The sequence below is a fragment of the Arvicola amphibius genome, chromosome 10 (genome assembly GCF_903992535.2).
Source record: "Arvicola amphibius chromosome 10, mArvAmp1.2, whole genome shotgun sequence".
NCBI lineage: Eukaryota > Metazoa > Chordata > Mammalia > Rodentia > Cricetidae > Arvicola > Arvicola amphibius.
Window position 1 is genome coordinate 67,579,904 of NC_052056.1, and position 25,929 is coordinate 67,605,832.

Below are 25,929 nucleotides of genomic sequence, written 5' to 3' on the forward strand. Positions count from 1 at the left end.
TAGGATGTCAATGACTTGTCTTAGTTCCAGGGCATCTCAGAACCTCTGCAGTAAACCAAAAGCTCAATATGTCTGGTGAGAAAGTTACAGAAAGTGTGCTTTATGCACAGGAAGCCTGATGTACTACAGAGGTTCAGGACCCAGCACTGTCCAGTGATCATGGCTAAGATGGTGTCGCCAGCCACTGTTTGAAGTTTTCAGGCTAGGAAATGATAATACAGAGCTCTCTCTCTCTCTCTCTCTCTCTCTCTCTCTCTCTCTCTCTCATCTATCTATCTCTGTCTCTATCTCTCCGTCTATCATCTATCTATCTATCTATCTATCTATCTATCTATCTATCTATCTATCTATCTCTCCCCCCTCTCTTTCTATATATATCTCCCTCTCTATATATATATCTATCTCTCTCCCTCTCTCCTTCTCTCCCTCTCTCCCTCTATCCCTCTCTCCCTCTATCCATCTATCCATCTATCCATCTATCTATCTATCTCTATCTATCATCTGTCTATCTATCTATCTATCTATCTATCTATCTATCTATCTATCTATCTCCCCCTCTCTCTCTGAGTGTTGTGTGACAACGCATGCGCTGCAGAAGTGCTGCCCTGCCTAAGGTGTGGCCTCAGCAGCTGGAGCACACACTTTCTCTCTTGCCTTCCAGATCACTACATTCAGGTGCTGGTCTGTCAGCATGAGTGTGTGAGGGAACTCGCCACCCGCCCAGGCCGCCTCTCACCAATCGAGAACTTTCTTCCCTTGCATTACGACTATCTACAGTTTGCCTACTACAGAGGTAAAGTATGGACCATCCATGAAGACCTTTGGGGTTCTTCTTTATCCCTGTTGGCATCTTCGCCATGCAGACCCCTGCTTTCTTTCATTTCACCGCCAAAGCAATGCAGGTGTATGCCCATTCTTCTCCTTGCCTTTTGGCTGTGGCTCAGAGCAAGGAAGGCAGTGAACGAACCGCAGGATTTACTGTGATATCGTCCTAAAATGTACACTAGACTTGCAAGATTTCTTCTTCAACCTGAGCTGCTTCTTCAACTCATTTTTAATAGGATTGCATTCCCATGGTTGAATGAACCAGTGTTTTAAAATAATTCCCCTCTTTCTCTATCCATAGTCCACTTTCATGTCCTTCAACTGAGTGTCTTATACTTCCAAAATTATATATATATATGTATGCATATATATATATATATATATATATATATATATATATATCATACAAATCCACATACAGAATTTTCCTTCTTTTACGTGAAGACAGCATTTTATTTATAATATTTTCTGGATCTTTTTTATTTACTACATGTCAATTGACTTTTAGTAGGTTAAGTATAGAAAATTAGCATATTTTAGGTAAAAATTAATTTCTAGCAATTTATTATTCAACTTTAATAGATGAGTGCAGAGAGATCTTTCTGATCTCTCTTTTTTAAATGCCTGCATACAACTGAATTAGAACTCATTTCATGTGTCTTCTTATTGAGGGACAGTTGTGTTGTTTAGTAATCTTTTGTGACCGCAGTGAACTTTCAAGTGGATAACACTTTACACATGTCTGTGAACATTTGTATAATATTTTGAAGGATAAAAATCTGAAAGTTCATCTACTGGGTCAAATAGTTTATTCGTTTGTAATTTTGATTCACATTGCCAAATTTTCCTTCATATGGGTTGTATTTTCCAGAGTTCATCATCAGAATATATTATAAAATGTTTAGATATTCCACAATCCCCTAGGCAAATTTAGTAATTCAAAATAGTTTTAGTTTCCGTTTTTATTGAAGAGAAAATATTGACTCCCCTCTCTTATACTTGGAGCCATCTCTGAGAATTTATGTACACGCAGAGAATATATGTATATATATATATATATTTATGTATATGTATATATATGTGTGTGCATGTATATATGTGTGCTTACAAAGAGAGAAGAAGTTTTTTAAAAAAGAAATATAATTGTGAGACCTATTTGCAAAGGTGGCACAAAGCATTTCAGCATCCTGTTCCTAAAAGTGAAACATTATTTTTTGCAATAGCTAAATTTTTCTAGAACAAAGAAGTCACATGAAACATCCTGGGCTACTCCTTGTAACAGCTGGATACGCTCATGTTGCTCCCGCTGTGTGGGCAGGGGCTAGAACAGACCATCTGCAACTCAAGGTTACCCCATAGAAGCAAAAGTATACAACACACTTTCCAGTAATAAGAAATAACATTTTGAAATCACTTCTGCACTCATATTTTATTTATGAAGGCTTCACCGTCATATTAGAAGGCCATGCTTACAGTATTTACTTAGGCCAAACAGCACAAAACAGTCACAGTCAATTCACACGGTTTTGCTGTGTCTTACAGCAATCACCAAGAAGCATTTTCAGATGAGACTATGCAGGGTTTCTGCAACGTGCCCAGCACCAAAGCAAACAAAAGGTTTTCCCATTTGAGGACCTGAAATCATGTCTGTTCTCCTGTGTAAATGCTTCGGACCTATTGGCTCAGCCTCGGTTTGTCTCCCATCAACGATGATCAGTGCTAACATCACTAGACACACAGAAGTCTTCCCCTGAGATCCTCTGGGCAGATCTAACTGACGCAAATGTGGCAACGTCTTGTGTTTCCAGTGGGTGAATACGTGAAAGCCTTGGAGTGTTCCAAAGCCTACCTGATGTTCCATCCAGATGACGAGGATGTCCTGGACAATGTAGACTACTATGAGAGCCTGCTAGACAACAGCATTGACCCAGCATCCATTGAGGCCCGAGAGGTGAGAGCAGAGTGCAGAGAGAAATCTCTACTCTGAAGTGTGTTTCAGGGAGAGGAGAACTGATTACGAACCAAGAGACAGACATCATCACCAACAACAATAAAACACATAGAGACTTAGTGGCTGTTCCAGATCTTAATTCTTTCCAATGTTTACATTGCCAGAAGCACGTTTCTCATAGGAGCTAGCTTATGAAAACCTGTTGCCAAGGAGGCTGCTTTTGCAGCTCTGATCTTTATGTTAGCTCATTGGCTGTTATAATGTGAAGGTTCACTTGAGCATCTATCACATCCCTTAGGTGTTATTGAGATCTAACCCCATCTTTTCTCCTAGGATTTGGCAGCATTTGTCAAACGTCACAACCTTGAATCTGAACTGATAAAGTCGGCTGCAGAGGGTCTGGGATTTTTATATTCTGAACCGGTAAGAACAAAGAAGGAAAATGAAGTGCTATTAGAGACCTTCTTGGTGGATAGATATTTAAGCATTAGTGCCCCTCCCACATTAGTTGGAGATTCTAATAACCTATTTAAATTAATAACTGATTAGGTCATATCTTTATGTTATTAACGTGGTGAACTTGAAAAGATTTTGATAGATTCCCATCATGCTATAGTCCAAAGTCAAAAGCAAATGTTTTGTCTATGATTCATTTGCCTCAGTATGGTTTTATTTTTCTAACCTTTAGATGGAAAATTTTAATGCGTTAATGACTATTGTTCTTTAAACAACATAAGATACCTTCAGGCTGTTCTTTCTCTGCTTTTCCCACTGTCCCGATCGTCCTGGGAAGACACACCCTTTACAAACCTTATCAGTGCTGTAAATAAGTGCATTTTATTGTTTTTATTTATCAAGATGCCTGTGGTCTTCATTTTGATAAGGCCTTAAAATATTTGTACTACATACCTAGAATTAATATATGATTAACGCCTTTGATGCTTGAATTATTTCTGGGTTCTTTCAAACACTCATAGTACAGTGATCATTTTTGTTGAACCTTCAAATAAATTCCACCCTGCATGAAAACATGAGGCTTGAAAGTTCTTGAAACTTAACTGCCCTCCTCAGAAACTGTTTCTGATACCTTCGTTGCTTCTAGGGATCTATGAAAGTGCCAATCCACCAAACTTACAGGAGGACAAACTCCTCTACTACTCATATCTATTCAATGCCAATTGCTATATTATTGGTATTCTATCTTCTGTTCTTTTGATGGCAGTTTACAGTATTCTCCCTTTTCCTCATTGAATTATATGGCTATAGGTTTCTATCTATCTATTGATGATTGAATATTTTCACACAATACCCATGTTAATACGTCGAGGAAATCACTAATTGCAGCATAGTTTCAATTTGTTATTAATTATGACTTATTGTCCTTGGCACATTTTCTAAATTAGGTTATTTTAAGGAAATATTTCTGGCATAACACTTAACAATATGTTTGTTCCTACTCAGTGTTTCAAAGAATTGTGTTTTCCTAAGAGGCACCAGAATATGACACCTACATTATGAATCTGTACAGATAAAGCACCTTGGTTTCTTTGTTCAAATTTGACTCATGATCCACAGAGCACTTGTACTGAAGGATCTCTGAAGCCCTTTCTGTTACCAAATTTCAAGTCACTATCAAGAGCAAAAGAACCAAGGCCTTAACTAATTCTGTGCATTTTTAAAATTCATTTGTTACCTGTGGTGCCCTTGCCAAAAATCGCACCAACATTCTCTTCATTGATACACAGTGCAAGTTCCTGAATATTTCAAGCCTTCTTAATATTTCATTGAGAATATTTTATTTAAATTTTATTTAAATTTTTATTCCTCTAAATTGTGTTTTATTAATAAATGTATACCTCTTTCTCAACTGTAAACAGAATTACTGGATCAGTTATGGAGGACGGCAGGATGAGAATCGGTGAGTTCTCCATTTGGGAGACAAACTACAGTGGTACAAAGTGCCTAGGGGGAGAAGGTGGCACACGGAACATGGCTCCAGTGGATTAGCAAACAGAATGTAATTACAGCCTTTGAGCTGTGCATTAGGAACCGTGCCCTGGTCCCAGCTCTCCCACTCTCTTCTGTATGGTTTTGAGTAATGATTTTTCTCCTTGGGTGTGAACACTTTTCCTTAAATTAAAGTTAGACCAGAAGGCTCCAAATGCTAACTACCTGTGATTACTTATTTCACAAAGTTGGATGCTATTTCCATTAACAAGTTTTATGAAATTTGCTTTTTAAAATGGTTTTCAGCCTTTGAGAATTGCATACAATGCATTTTGATCATAATCAAAACTTCCTTTCTGGTGATAAATTCTCTTATGATATTCATTTGAAATCAAGACCAGAAAATTTTCTGCATGGTGAACTGAATGTTATTACTGAACAAATTAAAACTAAGAGAACTCACTTTTAATACAATTGTAATCAACCCACATGTTTTAAAATAACTCAAGCTTGTCACAAGTGTGACTGACCTATTTGTGATCACACAATCCAATAGATCTATTTTTAAATGAGACAGACCATGCCAATGGAAGGAAGGGACTTGTTTATGACTTTGGTACAATGACCTGGAAGATTTCAGTCTTGGACTCTTGCAATCAATCAGCACTTGAGTGACATAAGATTACTGGGAGAGAATCTAGGATGTATAGGAGAGTTTGAACGTACCCAGTCTGTGTCAGTTAAAAGGCTGTCTACTCCCACTCATGTATCTGCGAAGCTTGAGACAAACTGTGTCTTTTTTCTCAGAATAGTCAAGAACCAGCTCTTACTTTAGGACAGGATTTGGCTCTGCTAGAGCATTATTCAGTGATGCAGTCCATGTTCAAGACATAGTAGTACAACATGGAGAATCATGAAGGTGCACGCAGTCACTTTTTCCTGTTCTTTGGGACAATAGACCTATAAGAAGGGAGTGAAATTATAGCTGCCATTAATTTTGATGAAAATTGCAAAGAGAATGTAGAGAGAAATGGCATCCTGAGGAAGCTGAGAGAGCCGCACAAAGACATGGGCATATCATGTGATTTAGAAAGCTAGATGAATGGTCTACAACTCAGAATCAAACCTGTGTAGCTGCAGTATTCTTTACCTTTGAACATCTTTATTTAATGGAAAATTTCAGTCTCAACTCTTTTGAATGGACAGGGTCCCTTCAGGAGTCAACGTGGAGGGAGCAGAAGTTCATGGATTGTCAATGGGGAAAAAGTCACCACCCAAGATACATCGAGACCTAAGAGAAGGTATGTACAAACAAGCTTTTATGTCTATGAAGACAGAGGAACAGGGTATGGTGGGGAAATCCTTAAAGTTTTCTTAATTTTCTTTTCACAAGTTGGAAGCTTAGTTGGGTGGGATCTTGCCCTGAGATCCTTTATTCCATTTAACGCCACTATTTTGTTAATCTGTTTATCTCCTTGAACACTGGACTTCACTCTATTCCACTTCCTAGTGCCCCCTTCTCCTCAAATTGTACATTTTGTGTTTTTCCTTGCAAGATTTGCTCCTTTTCATTATAAACCTGTGTAAGAGAGAACATTAATAACCACAGGTGGTGTCAATGCCAGGCTGTGTTGATGTTTCCTCTGCTAATGGAATTAATTCAAAACTCTTCACTTTAGCCTCAGGCAGATCTTTTGAAAATATCACAATAGACTCTAGGTCACATACCAAAATTCTTCTCTGAAACTGCTTGAGCCAGGCCACCACAGTTCAAATTGCCCTCAACACCACTGTCTTCCATGTTCCCATGAGGACAGCCTATTAAGCACCATTTAATGTTCAACTGCCTTTCTGATGCAAAGTCCCAAAGTCCACATCCCTCCAAACAACAGTATCATACCTATCACAGCAATTCCCCAGTCCCTGGTACCAGTTTCTATCTTAGCTATGGTTTCATTGTTTTGAAGAGACACAATGACCATGACAACTCTTATAAAGGAAAAGATTTAATTGGGGCTGGTTTACAGTTCAGAGGTTCAGTCTATTGTCATCATAGTGAGAAGTATGGTGGCATGTAAGCAGATATGGTACTGGAGAGGTAGCTGAGAGTTCTACATCTAGCTCCACAGGCAGCAGGAAGTAAACTTGCTTGAGCTTCTGAGACCTCAAATCCCAACCCCGTAGTGACACATTTCCTCTAACAAAATCACACCTACTACAAAGAGGCCACACCTCCCAATAGTACCACTCCTTATAAAACAAGTACCCAAACACATGAGTCAATGGGGGCCATTCCTATTCAAACCACCACAGAGACTGAGGTGGAGATCATTTTCTCTTTAAGATTAAGAATAAATCTGCAGTTGTCTGAAGTCAACACATAAACAGAAGAATGCCTCAGATCTTTATGTCAATGCAAAAATTGTTTGCAAATACTGCCTCCCCCCCAGACTTGAAATTAGACAAGAACTGTGTGGTCCTCCTCATTCTCAGTAGAATACTTGAGGCTTAGAGAGGTCACTAGACTGAATTCTGTTGCCCAGCCAGTTAGTGAATATTAGATAGTGTGGGATGGACTGCACATACAAGGATCATGGAGAAGACAGAGGTCATGTGGGATAGTAAGTTAGTTTACCTAAGGTACTTAGATAATTAAGATTTGAGTAAAAATGGATTTCATTTTTAGTTTTTAAACATGTATGATATGGTAGAAGTTTAATACAGTGTCTTGTGAATGCTGGGTAAACAGCCCAGTACTGATCTAAAACATCAGCCTATTGTTGTTCATTCGGTAGCTGCCTCTTAGTAACTGCTGTCCTAATCGGAAGTTGCAACTCCAGTTGCAGCTACCAGTTCAACTACACTGGCCATTGCCAGGCATGAAATCTGTTCCCTTAGACACCAGCTCTATAGTGGCTGCTAAAGGGAACTTTACCTAGATCTCTATCCCTCTATAGAACTAGGGATTCAGTGGTTTAAATGAAATCCTCCGAGCTCAGAGAGACTGAATAGTAAATAGCTAACCTCTCCTAGCTCTCATCTCCCCAAGAAATCAGGTGTCCTTCTACTCAGCCCCTAGCTACACATAGTTTTTCCCTACCACTTCCTGTGAGCTAGTTGCTGACTCTGCCTCTTGACCCCAGGTTAACTTTATTTAATCAAACAAATGTAACACACCTTTGTATCGTCACACAAATTCCACAGCATAAACAAATGTAACACATCTTAAATTAATGTTTTACCACATCAACCCTAAAGGTACTTTAGACCAACTTCCTAGGAGTGTACAGAGAACTGTTCTAGTGGGTAAGACAATTGGAACAGAGGCATAGAGACAAGAGAACAGAGCATTATACCAACCTAAGAACAGAACTGGTGGAATTGCAGACTCCTGACAAAAGCGGGTTTTACACATAGTCAAGCATTGTTATAGTAATATACTATTAGAAAGAGTACTGCTGACAAAATTGATAGTACTTCTTAACAGCCATGATTGCATATATAATTCTTAAGCGATTTCACATAGCCTTCATTTGACTCGTAGCAGTCTCTCAAGTGGGAATTTAGTTACTTCTCCGAAGTCTCACATGACATCCAGCAAGCACGTAAACCCTATAGTCATGTCCAGAAACAGATTGTTATGTTTTCTTCAATACCTATTGCATTGATCACAAACAGTTGTACCTAAGGCATAGCCTAAAGTATAAGCCCTGAGGACTAAATACAGGTATAAGTGTCCATGATGATTAGACCCAGGACTGACCTTGTCTTAAAGATATCGAGTCTGGATAGGCTTGGTGGTGGCGCATTGCCTTTAATCCCAGCACTTGGGAGGTAGAGGCAGGCAGATCTCTGTGAGTTCAAGGCCAGCTTGGTCTGTAAAATGAGTTCCAGTACAGCAGCCAAGGCAATTACATAGAGAGAACCTTGTCCGGAAAAACCATAGATAGATAGATAGATAGATAGATAGATAGATAGATAGATAGATAAGCTATCTTTGGATTTTGTAAATTTGACAGATGTGTTCAGAGAACTCAGAAACAAGAAAGGATACTAATGAGCAACCAGATGATGTAGTCACAGGGCACAGATCTTCCTGTACTCTCTCTGCACGTTCATCTCCCAGTACCTCCACTGCAAGCTTATATATCCCTGGTGTTCAAGACTTTGACAAAACCTGACTTCCACCTCCTCCGTGCCCCAAGTTGCAGGTTACAATCCTTGGTCCTTCAGGGACTGGCCCCATCCAGAGTCTAGCTATGGGATACATGATGAATCGCTTCATTGGCATAATAAGCTCAGGTGTGATAGTTTTACAGAGACTATGAATGATAAAATACACTTCTATTATTCAGGAAACTTCAAGTGTTTTAGATTGCTGAACTAGGAACTGGTAACAGAATGCAAATGCATTTTTGATTCTACCACATGGGCAGTGCCCTCAGACACTTGAGAATAGTGGTAAGCTATAAAATTACCAGGCCCAGAACATTCCCATGGCTTGGCAGAAAGCAGATGCCAAGGGGGCAAGGCTCCAGGAGGCATGTGCCTTAAAATACAGTCTCTGTCATTTTTCCTCTTGTTTGCAAAGGGTCTGTCATCTCCTCGGGTTAGTATTTAATAATACTCCCACAGCACGGTCACTGGGGGTCACGTCCCAAACTAACTGCAGCCTAGGAAACACCCGTGCTGACTCACAGAAAACACCTCTGTCACTTACTCATTCTTTTAGCCCCGGTTTTCTAAAGACCACGCTGACTAATGATTCCAGGGTCACTTGGGACAAGGCCAAAATAATGTTGAACTTGGAGTCTGGAGGCTTGATTTGAGGATGTGTTATGACAGGACTCACACTATGACATGTCTCTCCTTGGCCCCTCTGTGCCTTGCAGCCATTATCTGTGAAGGAAGATGGTAACTATGCAGGAAATGATGCATGCGCTGTCCTTTGAAAACCCTAGAGGCTTGGGCTCCTGTCAGGGCTTATTAGCTTGCACCCCACCCCATGCCTAGTGAGATGTGATATTTACGAGAATACCATTGCTCTTGCCATGAGCCTCAAGCAGTATGCACAAAGAAACCCTTGCCTAGATGATCTTTGTTGCGACCAGGGAGTGAGAGCCAGGCACATACTTTATGAATGAGAGAAGAATTAAGTTATTTAACCAAATCTCCCTGCACGCTGCACAGTGGTTAAAAGTTGGCTGCAGCCATCAAACCAGGCCCCGGGAACCACAACCTATTGGACTACATTTTTATTTTAATTTTCACATTTTCCCCTGTCTGGTGTGCTACTGTAAGTCTTCTTTGGACTGGTTGCATCCACATGGATGGCAGAGTTCCTTCCCCACCCCCTTCTTTCTTTTGTTTGCTTTTCAAGTGTGATAAATTTCTGCTTAAAATTCTATACATTCTGTGGTAATTTTAATAGCTCATGAAAAGCATATGTGAAATACCAATTCTCTCACTCTCCTTCATTCTACATATTTAGGAGTATGTGGTGCCCAGCCTTTATGTGAATGTTTGAATGTTATTTGTTGCATGGCTCAGGGTTCTGCCAGTATCTCAGTACTCCCTTCTAAATATACTCCATTAAAGCAAGCTTAATAATATTGACACTAGAATCTAATATAGTATTCTAGCACAGCTATACAATTCAATAGTCATGATAACAGCAACAAACACTCATGCTGAGCTTGGGTGATAAACAGCTTTTTTTTCCCCTCAGTGCTTTAGCATGGTAATGTTAAAATACATATTTTAATAATAATCTTATTATAATTAAGTAAATTGCTTCAAGCCAAAGAATAATGAACACTTGACAAATTACCAACCAATCTAGTTCGCTAAACTCTGTGTTCTATTTATATTTGAATTTCATATTTACAAGTGGTTTTCCGTGATTCTGCAGTGATCTTTCTTGCTTAAGGGAGTAGTTTTTCATTTCTAAGTTGGAGTAGCTACGCGGTTTTCTGAGTGTGAAGGGATGCGCCTCAATTTGACTAGGAATTCTCATTGCCTGGAGAGACTGGGACACCGTTCCCAGACTACATGAAGAAGACCTGTAAGGGCTGTCACTGGCTTTGTTTTATCTAGTTTCATCTGCTTAGGACAATAGACATGTATTATTATCTTATCTTTTCTGAGATTCAGAACCCAGAGACATCCATGATCTCCCCCAAAGCTTATCCCAACATCTCTGTGGAGCCTTGACTGGTGTCTTAGTTAGGGTCCCTGTTGCTGTGATAAAGCACCAAGACTAAAGGCAACTTGTGAGGAAATGGGTTTATTATTTCAGCTTGTAATTCCACATCACATTGCATCACGGGAAGGTGATGCTCTGTCAGGGCGTGGGGATCTCTGCGGCCACCATGGCCAGTAGGGCAGTGGTCTGCAGGAGGCAAGAAGGCAGTTCATTTCAACACAACTAAGACCAGATGTTCATTCAGATTTGGGGGGTCAATTTCGACCCCCCAAGTAGTTTATTTTAGGTATGTTTAAGCACAACACAATTTGGCAAAAACTTTCCTGGCCATTACTCAGTCCCATATGCACAATAAAGTATAACAGAGTAAGAGGAACAAAGATCAGACACGAGTACACGGAAACTCTTCATAAAGTACATGTAGCACCTTCCATAAAGATGGATTCTATAAATTGACTATATGCAACTGTCCATAATGAGAGATTCTATAGACTGACTGAGAAAAACAAGCTGATGATATGGGTCTGAGAGAGGTTCTGGTGTCTCTTCTCACCACACAACAATGCAAAGATCACCAGTTCTTTAACATGCCTGTTCCAGCCTTCCGCACAGATGACTGGTTATACATTCGCTCCTTTGAAGGAACAGGCCTGTGTGTGTGTGACATTCCAGGTTCTGCTAATGCTTATCTGTAAGCACAAATCCCCCATGCCTCCTACAGCAGGGCAGGAACCTGGAGCAGAAACTGAAGCGAAAGTCTTGGAAGAGTGCTGCCTATTAATTGCCTGGCTCATATGGCTCACTCTGACTACTCACAGAGCCACCAAGACCACCAGCCCCGAGGTAGCATTGCACTCAGTGAGCTGGAGTGTCCCCTACCAATCATCAATCAAGAAAAATGCACCGAGGTTTGTGCACAGGCCAATCTGGTGGGAACCTTTTCTCAACTGAGGTTCTCTTTCCCAAAATGACTGCAACTTTATATCAAGTTGGAATAAAACTAGCCAGCAGAACTGGGAAATACTTCCGGTTCAGATGGCAGAACTCATTTGCTAGAGAACTGATGGGTGTGGCTGTGCAGCCCTGGCTGGTTCTCGGCCAGAGGACGCTCTCTGTTTCTTGCCCCATCGGTACTCATAGAACCGCTCGCCTAGTCAAGGCACACAAGCCGAGAAGACAATGAACTGGGCAGGTGCGCCTGGGAGAAGTCACAGCCTCCTGGAAGATAATCGCAGGCCTGGCCTCCCGTCTCCTTTGTTGTAGTCTGTGAATCAGAAGCGATTACGCAGCCTTGCTCACACTCACAGGAGGCAGATGGCACAAGGGTAGGGATCGCGAAGGTGGCGAGGATTGTCTTAGAGCCTGCCAGAGGAAGGAAAAAGAGGCGAGAGGGGAGGATGGAAGAGGAAGACAGGAGTGTCGAGGGCAGGAATTGTGGTGGCCCAAGCCCGGAAACTACTGTGTAGCATTGAACTGCCTGGGAAACTCATGAAGCCCACCCCTACATTTCAAGTTTCAAGTGGTATTTAGATTCTATCCAATTCTGGATTTTTCTAAAACTTTAGTGCAAGAAATCTTAAGGAACATCTGTGAAAGGAAAACTTATTTTTCGACATATCCAAAAGATGGGATCCTGAAAAGTAGAGTTCTATGTGTGTATTGTCTCAGAATCCAAGAATTCTACATTTATACGTTTTGCTGATAAGTTTAGAATTAAAAGAAGTGATGACTAGGACATCTGCTGCTGAATCCTGCTGTAGACGTGTATCTCGATGGGGCGTAAAGTCAGTTCACACTGACTGCTTGATTGAATGAGTTAATATTAACAATCAATCAAATTGAAGGCTTATGAATAATGAAGCAAGGCCAGATTAAAACTAAAACAGATTCACTAAGACTTCATTGTAGTGTTAAATTTACATTTGCGATAAAAAACAATGCAGCACTAGATAACAAGATACTACACTAGATAACATGATACTACACTAGATAACATGATACTACACTAGATAACATGATACTACACTAGATAACAAGATACTACAAGGAATGCTAGTTTTATTCTAAGCAAAATAATATCAACCTTCTTCATTAGTGTTGTTGACTTGGCTGCAGTTTCTTTTACATTCCTGCTCTCCTGTTACATCATTTTGGGCATCAGGTTACATGAAACATAATTGTACAAAATACAGCCCTGTCTCTTGCATGGGAGAGTTCAGGGTCGGGGACAGTATGTCAGGTACCTGGAAAGCTGAGAGACTGGCAGACAGGGTCCACTTTGATTTGTTAATGGGCATCTCTGCTAGCAGTTTGTTCCCAGGTTTGAGACCTAACATACATCCCTCTTTCTAATATGTGATTGTTCTTGTACTCCTGTGTCCCCGCCTCTCCTGGGCTATCTATTGCAGACTGTTGGTTTTCCTGTGCAGCATCTTAAAGGGTGGAAGCAGCAGGATGGACACTCTGCTTTGTCCCCGCAGGTGGCCCTCTGCTCTATGAGAACATCACCTTCGTGTACAACTCAGAGCAGCTGAACGGGACTCAGCGGGTTCTCCTCGATAACGTCCTGTCGGAAGAGCAGTGTCGGGAGCTGCACAGCGTGGCCAGTGTGAGGACTGGAAAAGGGGAAACGTCAGTGCTAGCCCAGCTTGAGCCTGGAGTCAGTGGTGTGGAGGAGAGAAGCCCCTTTGCAGTCTATCCTCAGCCTCGGGGGCAATGTCCTGGAGGAGGACAGCCCCTGTCCCAGAATGTTCTGAGCCTGGAAGACAGTGTTAGGGCATTAGAATTTCGCTTACTGAGGCAGAAGAAGACATCAGAGGTGCTTTTATAACTTTTAGGCTGGAATGATCTGAAAACTCCCACTGGCTTAGTTCTTATGATGGTAGCCATCCAGCGTGTGCCCTGCCTACTATCGAAGTTGCTGGAGAAATCCCTCTATTTTAACCAGCAATTAGCCAATAATACATAGTTTGTATTAAATGTCTTTTTTAAAGACATATATAAGGAAGATAAAGAAAAATACCCCTATTAGAATTTGTTATCCCTGTACCCTGGGATTACGCGGTGCTGAATGAATTGTTCCTTGTCACTGACAGAGCATTTGAATGCCTTTTGTCCCCAGGGAATCATGTTGGTTGGTGATGGATACCGAGGAAAAACGTCACCCCACACACCCAATGAAAAGTTCGAAGGAGCTACTGTCTTGAAAGCTCTCAAAGTAAATCCTTTGCTTCCTTTAAGTTTGGGTTCCTTGGGATGGTGGGGGAAGAGGTGGGGCTGGGTCAGGGCTTGTAAGGGCAGAGTGGGGAGGGAGAGTTTAGAAGGAGCAGCTGTGGATGGACACTCGGTTTTGTCCTTTGTTCCGGGTGCTGAGGGCCATTGGCAGCACACGCCACGTCTCTGCACGACACCCCCAGCCACTTCGCTGTTTCTAATGATTCCCTCCATTCTGGCGTCCATTTACCAAGCCTCATATTTCTAAGTTTGTATCTCGCCAAAAGCTATGCAAGCACTGACCCCATGAGCTAATGATGGAAACAGCCCTAAATCAGTCATGCTTCTCATCTCAAGAAGTATTATTAGAGGAGAATGAAGGATATGTCCTGGGAGAAGGGGTAAGTGGGTAGTGAACTTTTTCCTTCCCTCTGCCATTCAGAGGAGCTGTTTCGTGGCTCACCGTTCTACTTGAACACACAAGCGTGTGCTGTTTATCATTCCCTTTGTTACTGCATAGATGGCCAGTCTGCATTCTTGTCATGAAACCGAGAGCCTGTTTGTCTCGAGCCCTCCAGTCAACCCCGCAATCTCTAATGTCCTTGGTGTTTTGATTTTTTTTTTTGTTGTTGTTGTTGTTTTCAGTTTGGTTATGAAGGCCGGGTGCCCCTGAAGAGCGCTCGCCTCTTCTATGACATCAGTGAGAAGGCCCGGAAGATTGTGGAATCCTATTTCATGCTGAACTCAACCCTGTATTTTTCCTATACACACATGGTCTGCAGAACAGCCCTGTCTGGTAGGTTTCCAGAACCTGAGCTTGTCCCCTTCTTCCCAGAATGCCACAGGAAAGAGAACAATCCAGCAAAGCTCTATTACTGTGATGCTCTGGAGTAAGAACTTATGAGAATGCCAGATTTCTAAACCAACAGAAAGTTCTTCTTTCTTTTTCCACCTTTTGGCTCCTAAAGTTCTGAGAGACCCCATTCTGTATAGTTTCTGTTAATCCATTTCTCATTATTGCTAAGACACGCAGGGAAATAATACTTCTCCGCTCTGTGTTTGAGGCACCCAGGAGGCTGGAAACTGCAGTTATGTCCGCAAGCACAGGGTGGAGGTGCAGACAGCAAGGGTCTCACTAGAACGTGTTCTGAAGGGCAGGCGCCCCTCACTCCTGCTGCATTTTGGTTTTCTCCTCCACTCACGCTACTGGGGGTGGAAGGAGATCTAGGTCAGAGCACTTTGCACTTGTGGAGAGTGAGTCACAGTCTTTGGTTACCTTTTCTGTTTTCTCCGTGGACTTTCGCTATCCCACATGAAACTCAACCTATAAAATTCCCGAGATTTACCCAGATCCATGCATTCCGTCTTTTATATCCAAAAAGACAGGCGTGGCTTGACCAAAGCTTCATGTCCAGTTGATGGTCAGCCACAGGGGTCTCTCGCCTGGTGGTCTCTTTCTATAACCGCGCTGCCTTCTCTCTCTCTCTCTTCTCACGGGGCTGAAGAAGGCTGGCAAACTGTGCTTTTAGCTGCTGCACATTGGGGTGCTTCTCTTCTCCTTCTTCTTCCTGCTCTCATTCTTGTCCCTTCTTCCTGCAGGGCAGCAGGATAGACGAAATGATCTCAGTCACCCTATTCATGCGGACAACTGCCTGTTGGATCCAGAAGCTAATGAATGCTGGAAGGAGCCTCCTGCTTACACTTTCCGGGATTACAGGTAAGGCTCCTGCTCCCGGTGGAGCTTTTGTGGAAAGCCGGAAGCTGCTTTGCTTAGCTTGCTATCTTGTTCATCTCTGTGGAGTAGAGATTCCCAGGAGTCACCTGGAACAGCAGCCATGACCAAGAACCAGCCTTCCCATTCTTTTCTTAAGTATTATACACAGATTGCCTCCTTTGAAGTAGACAACTCGCTTTGTAAATCAGTGTGTTTCTCTAAAGTATCATTTTGCATGTTTTCCCCACTCTTCCAGCATGAGGATGTGGTCTCCCAACAAACATAGCACTTTATCACATACATGTGTATTATTCATACCCTCCAAGAACTGAGTCTGCATTGTTTCCATAAGGAACTAGAAACTCCAAAGGGAATACTGTTGTATAGTGTGGGGAGACATGTTAGCACATTAAGAGAAGCTATCCCAGGATGCAACAGCATTTCTTCGTATGTAGCCACTGTGTGTATTGAACAACATGTCAGTTGTCACTATATTGTAATTTATTCAAAACGTTTAGAGAGCAGTCCTTATCTGCATGGCCAGGCTCGGTCACAAGGAATTCATTAACTAAGCTAAGGAAAGAAAAAAAATCCATCCTTTGGGGTAAATTTCCTGTGCTGGAGGAAGAGCATTACAGACCATGTGGGCGAGCTGAGAGGGCTTATGATCAAAGCCTGATTAGGAGTTTACAGTGTGAAGTGAGTTTGAAATGAGATGAGAACCATATGCTAGTGGAACCAATAAGCGTCAGGAATATAACCCAGGCTATCCCTGAGCTTAACTTCAGGGGTATGGAGGGTCGGTGTCAAAGACAATTTACCACTCGGGCTGGTCCAGTCGTCACTAGTCTTCAGTGTCTTACAGCGATGCTGGCGAGGACTCTGTTGTCACTGGAACAATGTGTCCCCTTTCCTTACAGCGCACTCCTGTACATGAACGACGACTTTGAAGGCGGAGAGTTCATCTTCACTGAAATGGACGCCAAAACTGTGACTGTAAGGAAAGCCGCTCCTAGAAAGGGACTGGGGATTTTTACATCAGTGTCACGGTCGTCCCCACATCTTGCTGGTTGTTGACTTTCTACTATTTCTGAGCACAAAGTGCAAGAGACAAAGTGGATCGCGGTGATCTACAGATCATAAAAGTATTAAACATACGTGACTGTTTTTAGCCCATTTTAAAGATGAGCAAGTTGAGAAAGGAATTTTTAAGGATTTGATTGCAGTCATATAAATGTTAGACTTGGCTTCAAAACCAAGAGCAGTGGTTCTCAACCTTCCTAATACTGTGATCTTCTTGTACAGTTCCTCACGTTCTGGTTAACCACCCCGCCCCCCGTAAAATAATTTCCTTGCTACTTCATAGTTATAATTTTGCTACTGTTAGGAATCATAATGCAGCATCTGATCTGTGACCCCCGAAAGGGTTGCACCCCACAGGTTGAGAACCACTTGCTTAAGTTCTGGGCCTCTTTGAAACAGTATTTGAGAACCTTCAAACAGCATTCCTAAGGCCCTCAGGTCTAGGACAAATCAATGACATCAAGTAGTCAGTGTGCTTAGATTGAGCATGAACTTCCAAATGTGTGTGCAGACAAACTGGTCTATACAATTAAGAATAACCCATGATCTTTCACCTCTAAATGGATATGTATACTCACAAATATTTAGATCAAAAGTTATACCAACCATTTTATTCATAAACGAGCCAACACCTTCAGAAACTAACCTCCTTAGCACTTACAAACAATAAAGTTAGAATCGTTTGATCTTTAAGCTGAAGATCAAAACACTATAAGAACACTATATCTCAAATGAAGAACTTAAGAATTATGAATTGATTGTGAGGTGTCTACCTTGCTGAAAAATCTAAGTAGTCGGGACATGCATGTGATGAACTTCAAAGTGTTAGCATTAAATAAGCAATTTTCAGAACTCTTCCCGTATTTTGTACATTCAATCTCAGTTTGCACATTTTTTCCCAATAGTGAAACTTATACATGATTGTTCAGGGAACACTACATATATGTCCCAAGCTGTGTATCATTGACTTAAAGGGATTATTATGAGGATTGTGGGGACAAAACATGGAAGCATGGTTATAACAAAATACTTCATGAAATTGACTACAATGTTTAAACAGACATGTTGCCTCATTTTTTATTGGAAAAGAAAAATCAGTAAGTGCTTTGAGGTTTCCTATGTTGAGAAAAAGAAACCAAGACTAATGCTCTGGACTGGAGTTTAAATCCCTCTAAAGGACTCTCACGTTTAGACGATCCGTGTGCAGAAAGCATTTTATTCCCACGCTTTGAAAACATGGAAACTGAAGAAGAAAAAAACGTTCCCATCTTAATTTGGAAGAAAAATAAAGTGGTTGACGATTTCTTTGCCTCTACTCCATCTAGTGGCCGTATTTGGAAGTGCCCAATGATTATTGGTGTGGAGGCCAGCCGTAGCTCAGTCCGGTTCTTCACTGAGTATGAGTCCACCCTGCTCCTTCTATGTGTGAAAGCAGAAGCCATTCTTATTTCATAGTTCTACAGGTCTAGTAACTGAGACATCGCACAAAGTCCAGAACCTACTTCCCACCAAAAAGTGGATGAAAACCTGCTAAGCTTTCAATGGAAAAGCTCAATAGCACTTCCTGTTTGTAGCAGTTTTAGGGCTTTTGTAGATGATTAAAATGATCAAGTGGGAATGATTAAAAATGAGGAATTCCCACTTCCCTCCTTTTCTATAACTAACAAACTTATTCCAGTCTCGGGAAGTGGCAGGTTTCCTCCCTCCCCCCACCACATTGGATACTGAAGAACACAAAGTTTAATTCCCAGCACCATGCCAGGTGACTCACAACTGCCTCCAACACCAACACAACTGCCTCTAACTTATGCCCTTTTCTTGCCTCCAGGGACACCTGCACACATGTGCATGACCCCCTCCCACCACATACACACACACACACACACACACACACACACACGCACACGCACACATGCATGCATGCACACGTGCACACACATGCACACACTTCTGCCTACTTCTGGCTTCCTACACACAGTCACAGGATCAGAGTAAACCTATGTAGCATCCAAGGACTTCAGAAAAATTCAAACATGTCCTGCAAAGGTTAGAAGAAAGAGTCTCCTAGCTGTAAAATGCAGTCATCTTCCCCCCCGCACACACACACACCACCACCACACACACAATGGTCGGGGACACAACTGTACACTGGCTGCACTTGTCCAAGCTCAATGGAGTGAATGAGCTTTCCTTATTTCCTGAAGGCTACAAAGCGGTTTCTCTTCCTGCTACAGACCCTGTAATACACAGGATCGTGGCCTCACTAATGCTCAGTTGCCAATGCTTGCTCAGTCTGAAGAGCCTCCCGTTGATTTTGCACTGCAGCCCAGTGCCCTCGGGAGTGTATTCCTTCACTATTATGTCCTGCCAGAAAGTCAGTGGAAGCTTAGGAGTGCGCAAGCTTTGACTTGCTGTATCAGTGATTTCCAGTCTCTGGAGCCGTGCATAGGTCATCCCAGGGGCTAGTGTGTTCTCATCACTGGACATAGCCAAGTGATGCCTGTATGACCTCTGGCCACGAGTAATGTAAAGGAAATGAATTCAGATCTTCATGTTGTGGCAACTACATAAACCATAGGTGCACACCCACCTTAAACACCAACGAATTGCTAGTACCAAAAGCTACAGTAGTGCATTAAAGTGCAAGGCTTGTGTTCTTGAATGGGCGTGTTATCACCAGAGCACATGCCAGGTGACGCCCATGTGCATGGGACGTGCCATGCATGTTGCTTAAGTGGTTTTATTATATAAGGTAAATTACTTTGAGATCCCATCCCAACTCTTTGCTTTATAATTTAATCCAAATAAGTAATTGCACAGAAGGAATGATAAATGGACACATGGTATAGGAATTGAAAGTCTAATTTTTATTTTGTTATCAGGCCTCTATTAAACCAAAGTGTGGGCGAATGATCAGCTTCTCTTCTGGCGGAGAGAACCCTCATGGGGTGAAGGCGGTCACCAAAGGCCAGCGCTGTGCCGTGGCACTGTGGTTCACCCTAGACCCTCTTTACAGAGAATTGGTGAGTTTGCTGCCACTGCAAAGTGAGCCCTGCTCCCTGTATCGACCTCTCTGAGAAGTCCTTTACATTGTTCCTAAACCTGTAGTAATTTCTGCAGTGACATTTGGGGAGGAGAAGGGTTGAGCCTGGGGTGACTTCTGCAGTGACAACTGGGAGAAGAAGGGAGGTTGAGCCTGGGGTGAGATCTGGGAGAAGGAGAGGGGTTGAGCCTGGGGTGACTTCTGCAGTGACATCTGAGAATGGGGGAGGGGGGGGGACTTGAGCCTGCAGTGACATCTGGGAGTAGGAGGGGTGTTGAGCCTGGGGTGACTTCTGCAGTGACATCTGGGGAGAAGAAGTGGCACCGAAGGCAGCTCTTACCCAGTTGAGTTCTAACCGTGAAGACATTTGCAGAAACAGATCCATTTGTGCTCCCTGGCTGTAGAGACAGATGTTGAGTATTGAGCACACTGTCACTGTGTACTGTTGGCAGCCAAGAACTTTCTCCCAGTCACTAGAAAGGCCAGAAAATCATCAGAACATCACTGACTAGTTTATTAAGCATGTGTGTGGAAGGAAAAAGAGACATGGATTCTCGTTATTATTTATTACACTATTAAGTTGAATGTTAAAAAATTTTATATTGATCCATAATGTAATATGGCTGGGATGCTTACTGTTTCCATCTGTCAAGAGTCCTGAAGTTGAGTGCAGTAGACAGAGCAGAATCTCCTGGGAGAAAACAGCCAGGCTCGCTTTTTTAGCGAGTCACCTCCAAGTCCTCACCTTGGTTCAGTGGGATTGTCAGTTTGCTCACAGTGAGCAGAGATCCAGGCAAGGTCAAGAGACTGATCACAGTGGTCACTAAAGGTTACCTGAAGCCAACAACAGAAGTCTACAGATACCTTCAAAGTCTACTCCAGCCCTGAGTGTGGATGAAGAGAGGAAATTCTACTTTCCTCCTTAAAGATTTTCCCTTTGCTGTTGTGGAGACAGGATCTCTCAATGTAGATAGAACTGGCCATTCTGGAATTCACTAAGTAGACCGGGTTGGCTTTGACCTCACAAGATCTTCCTGCCTCTGCCTCCCAAGTGCTGGAATTAAAGGTGCGCACTAAGCCCAGTTCAAGATGAACTTAGTTTTGGATTATGCGTGTATGTGTGATTATGTGCATGTGTGCGTGCTGGTGGACTTCTGATGGGGACATGGTAAGTGCCTGGAGCAAGAGTGAGCCAGCAGACACGGCAGTTGAGAACTAAACACACGTCCTCTGCAAGACCCCTGAGCATCTTAACCAGGGTCAGCTCCCAGCCCCTGAAACTCTAGTCTTCAAATGATGCTGGATTTCTCCCTTTAAACTTGTAAACCGAATCCAATCCATTGTCAGCAGCAGCGGTTTAGAAACAGCCCCATTTGCATGATCAGAAAGAGCATTTTCTTTTTTCCACACACTCTTGCAGTCCTTTCTTTGCTGCCTAGGTCAGGCGTTCGGGTGCAGAGGTGAACACGAGAAGCCAGACCTCAAGGAGCAGAGAGGTCTAGCAGCTAGGGAAGGAGAAAGCAGCAGTCCTGTCTGAGGTGCGACAGTAGGGACAGCGTGTGTTATCTCACTCACAGAGACCCTGACAGCCTGGCATAGAAAGGCAAGGATGGCACTGGTGGGGAAAACCCAGCAGAGCCCAGAAAACTTCCAGGGGTGCCCAAGAGCCCCCTTCATCTGTAGTTTCTCTTTCCTTGAAATTTTAATCTACAAAATGCCAGCACCACTCCCCCTATTGTAAGGTCTAGACAACAAACTGTAGAAAAATCAGCTGCATACTTTTAGTATTAATTTGATATCATTTTATTTCCATCACGCCCTCACAATGCATTATAGCATTTTATTAAAATAATGAATGCAAACCAAGTTCTCTGCTCCTTCCTGCTCAGGATACTTCACCACCACTGTGCGGGCCTCTCGGAAAAGTACTAGGAAACTTCTCCACCCTGCAGGCTGTTGCGCCATCTAGTGTTCTTTGTAGGAAACGACAAGAGCCTCTTAGTTACTAATCGAAAATTTTCTCCTCTGCCCCATCTGCGGGTCTGCATGAACGCTAATGCCTGATTCCTACTTACAAATCTAATTAGGTAGGGAGCTGTCTCAGTACCAGGGGTTTAAAACTCTCCAGACGGTTCTAATATGTAGCAAATTTTGTGAATCTTTGGCTTAAACCTCGACTTAGACTGGATCCTGAACAAAGCCTAAGAACAGTGAGTGATGGATTCATATGTGTGTGTATGTATGTGTGTGTGTATGTATGTATGCATGCATGTATGTATGTACGTATGTGTGCATGTATGCACACATGCATGTGTGTATATGTACATATATAGACTTTGTTTGTTCATGTATATATGTGTGTTTATGTGTGTCTTTATGTATATGTGTCTATATACATACATGCATCCATCCATCCATACATACATACATATTACTGAATGGGTAGTAGTGGCCCACACCTTTAATCCCAGTACTCATGAGGCAGAGGTAAGCAGATCTCTGAATTTGAGGACAGCCTAGAGGGAGTTCTACAAAAGACAGGGCTACACAGAGAAATCCTGTCTTGAAAAACCCAATAATAAGTAAGTAAATAAATAATACTCCTGATCATCAAGAAGAATTTAGTCATATACACACATAAAATGTTAAGAGGCCTTCCAGACATCTGTCCCAACACTTGGGTCCCTTTCTCTTTAAGAGGCACATACGCTGATCGTCTCTTGTGGCCATCAAATGTGAAAACTGTGTGTCTGTCAGCTTGCTAGGCACTGTGCTTTCTGATGTCACTATATAGTTTTCTATCATTTTGTGTGTCTGCTCCTTTTAGTTGTCTCTGTGTGACATCATGATTAGCCTTGAGCTCCTGCAAGGGAAGAACTTTGTTTTCAAGTCAGAATATAGTTATTCCTATAATTTAGTGTGCTAGACACTGGACCAGTGACTGCCACTGAGGAATAAAAATTGGATGGGGCACAGCCCCTACTTTTATGGAACATTAAGTCAAACCAGAGAGATGATAACTGGGAATCAAATTATTAAAACACTAGGCAAGTTGCAGAGGCATTGTCTGCCACAAATGACGATTTGGGGATAAAGATTCAGTTAAAAAAGGGTTAATTTTAGGGGCAGTGCTGGAAATAAGCTTTATAAGATGGACTCTTCTAGGGAGATGCACTTTAGGCCTTCATCCACATAAATGGTTCTTCTTAAAGATAATAGCGCCCTTGACAAGAGGTAGTAGCTTTTACAAGCACTGGAAATACATCAATGATCAAAAAATTGAGATCCCCCACTCTCCTGGACCTACATTCTAAAAGAAGAAAAGAGACAACCAATAAGAAAAAAAGCAAATGGTCAGAAGATTTTTTTCAACAGCAATAAATGACATGTAGAAAATAGGATGAAATAACTGAGCTCACAGGAGATGGTGGACCAACAATGAGACTCTCCAAACGTGACATGTAACCTGCAACCCGGCTGACAGGAAGACCAATGAGAAGGAACGCTCAGGGGAAAGTCTTCCAGGCAGAGGACAACTTGCAGAAGACCAGCGATAAGAAGACATTTGGAGAAGGGTAGCCAAGAAACAAAAATGTGCTGCGGGGAGGGGAGCTCCATCTCAGAGCACACACCTTGCCTGCTTGGGCTCCTGGGTCCAACTCCTAGCACCAAGAAAACAAACAAAAAACACAGCCCACACAAAAGAAGGTCACAGCAGCTAGAACAGGAGGTTTTAAAGAGAGTTAGATTAATGCAAGGATAAAAAGGGCCCACATTCTTGATTTCATATCAAGGCGCAGTGGATTTTATTCAAGCTGCTAAGAAGCGTTTGTGCCCGCCCCCGACTCTCCACACGGCGTAAGCTCCCTAGGCTAGGGAGTGACCAGAAAGAAAAGATGGCTTCAGCCAATGTGTAGACTTATATTAGAGGAATAACGCAGGTAAACCATGTGGAAGGTTGCCTGTGAAGTCTGGGGGAAGACACGCTGGGGATCCTGCACTGGTGTGGGGAAAAGGAAGTGCAGGGGATGCTGGGAGCATCCAGGGGAGCATTTTGCCCAGATTAGCGCTGGGAGTCTATTTTGAGAGTGAACAGCCAGAGGAGACTGTGAAGTAATACAGAGTTGCAGGTTAAGGCGAGCAGGGAGGCAGGACACAGGAGAAGACCGGAAGGTGTGGATTTTTAAAAACCTAACAGCCCCCCAAGAAAACAGAACCTGCAACCAACTGGAGTTGTGAGCCCCACATAGGACAGTGTTGCAGACAGACTTGGGGGACGCATGCCCACTAGGAGCCTGAGTGAGGAGGCAAACCTGTTTGGAACCTTCCAGAGCACTTCATGAGAAGGATCTGAATGAGGTAGTCTTAAAATGTAGCACTTGTCTGTTTAGGGGACATTTTGCCTATACACATTTTTAATTCTCACAATGTGGGGACATCCTGTATACCAGGGAAGTTAACATCTACAGTTCACAGGAAGATCCTCTACACACACATATGCACACACACATGTACACACATGCACGCACACATGCACGCACATACATGCATGCACGCATGCACACGCACTCACACACATCCTAAAATGTTGGTAATGCCATGACTGAGAAACTCTGGCCTAAAACAAGCCAATGGCCATGCACCATGCTGCCCTAGGGACAGAAACGGCATACAGAACAGCTAGGGCCAAGAGATGTACAAAATACAGGAGCCCAGAGCCAGGTGTTGCAGGCAGAGGGTGAGCCACGATGGTCTTTCTGAGAAATAGAGTCTTGTAGAAGAGCATGACAGGTCTGAAGGAGGAGTAAATGGTGAGCTGAGTCTAAACAGTGAGTTGAGCAGGAGATAGCAGTGGGACCGTGAGACAGAGAGGGTGGGAAGCAGTAATTCAATGAGGCTTCCTCCAGCGACATCTCGGAAGGTAACTGCTTAGGACACGGGGATGTACGGAGACTCTGCCAGTTTGGATGCGGCAGGCTTCTCCCTGACTGTGCACAGATGGCTGGCTGCGAGTGTTGGGGAAGCATTTGCTGCCGGGCCTGGTTATTACGCCTATACCACAAATGTGTCACTTGCCTTTTTGCAGGAGCGGATACAGGCCGATGAAGTGATTGCCATCTTGGATCAAGAACAGCGCGGGAAGCATGGACTGAATATTAACCCCAGAGATGAGCTATAGAAAAGAGAGTGTTCTATCAAATATTTATTTAAATTGTTAATCTTATAAGAACCTTTTTATTTTTGTACAGAGCCATGGTATAAATTAACAGGATATGATGAGACGCTAGGTTCCCCCTTCTGTCCCTGTCTCTGCTCGCTTCGCCCTCCTCGTGCCCTTGGTTTTCTTCAGTTCATCATTCAGGGCCCAGGCACATCCCCAAACACACATCTCACACACTCTGCATGCCACACAGTCACACGGGTAAACATGCATCCCAGATATATTGCAGAAGCACACATATGCCACTCACACACCACACAAACTCCTAAACATGCCACACATACACACACTAAACACATACCACCCAGATAGACAATCTTTCTCTCTCTCTCTCTCTCTCTCTCTCTCTCTCACACACACACACACACACACACACACACACACACACACACACACACACACACACACTACACATGCATGATTAATTTGTTGCGCATTCAGAATCTCAACACAACAGATTGTTTCAGCAACCCCACAGTCAGAGTGTACCCCAGGTCTAGACTCAGTGTGTGAATTGCTCTCGGCCCTCCAGCTTGCTGCCTTTCCCCGGCTTCTCGTGGTGCTGATGACTGAGAACACAGACTCTTCCCAGCAAGCTTGGCTTGAATCTGAGGAGCCCCTGACATGGTCTCTGTAGCCCCAAGAGTCACAAGCAGCGGCATCTTTCAGACTTGAGGAAGCCACCACTGGGATAAGGACAGTGACACAGGGTGCCCTTGCCAGGGCC

General features: G+C 42.8%; 1 protein-coding gene across 1 annotated transcript in view; it reads left to right on the top strand.

Annotated features, from left to right (window-relative positions):
• P3h2 (prolyl 3-hydroxylase 2) overlaps positions 1-25,484 on the top strand; it is a 142,400-nt gene extending 116,916 nt beyond the window's left edge. The window contains exons 4-15 of the mRNA XM_038345593.1: positions 662-793; positions 2,634-2,776; positions 3,110-3,199; positions 4,654-4,694; positions 5,930-6,024; positions 13,409-13,536; positions 14,050-14,145; positions 14,787-14,937; positions 15,741-15,858; positions 16,776-16,851; positions 19,821-19,961; positions 25,068-25,484. Coding sequence (XP_038201521.1) covers positions 662-793; positions 2,634-2,776; positions 3,110-3,199; positions 4,654-4,694; positions 5,930-6,024; positions 13,409-13,536; positions 14,050-14,145; positions 14,787-14,937; positions 15,741-15,858; positions 16,776-16,851; positions 19,821-19,961; positions 25,068-25,160 — 1,304 coding nt within the window. The 3' untranslated portion in view covers positions 25,161-25,484. The remainder of the gene's footprint in view (positions 1-661; positions 794-2,633; positions 2,777-3,109; positions 3,200-4,653; positions 4,695-5,929; positions 6,025-13,408; positions 13,537-14,049; positions 14,146-14,786; positions 14,938-15,740; positions 15,859-16,775; positions 16,852-19,820; positions 19,962-25,067) is intronic.
• The last annotated feature ends 445 nt before the right edge of the window (positions 25,485-25,929 follow it).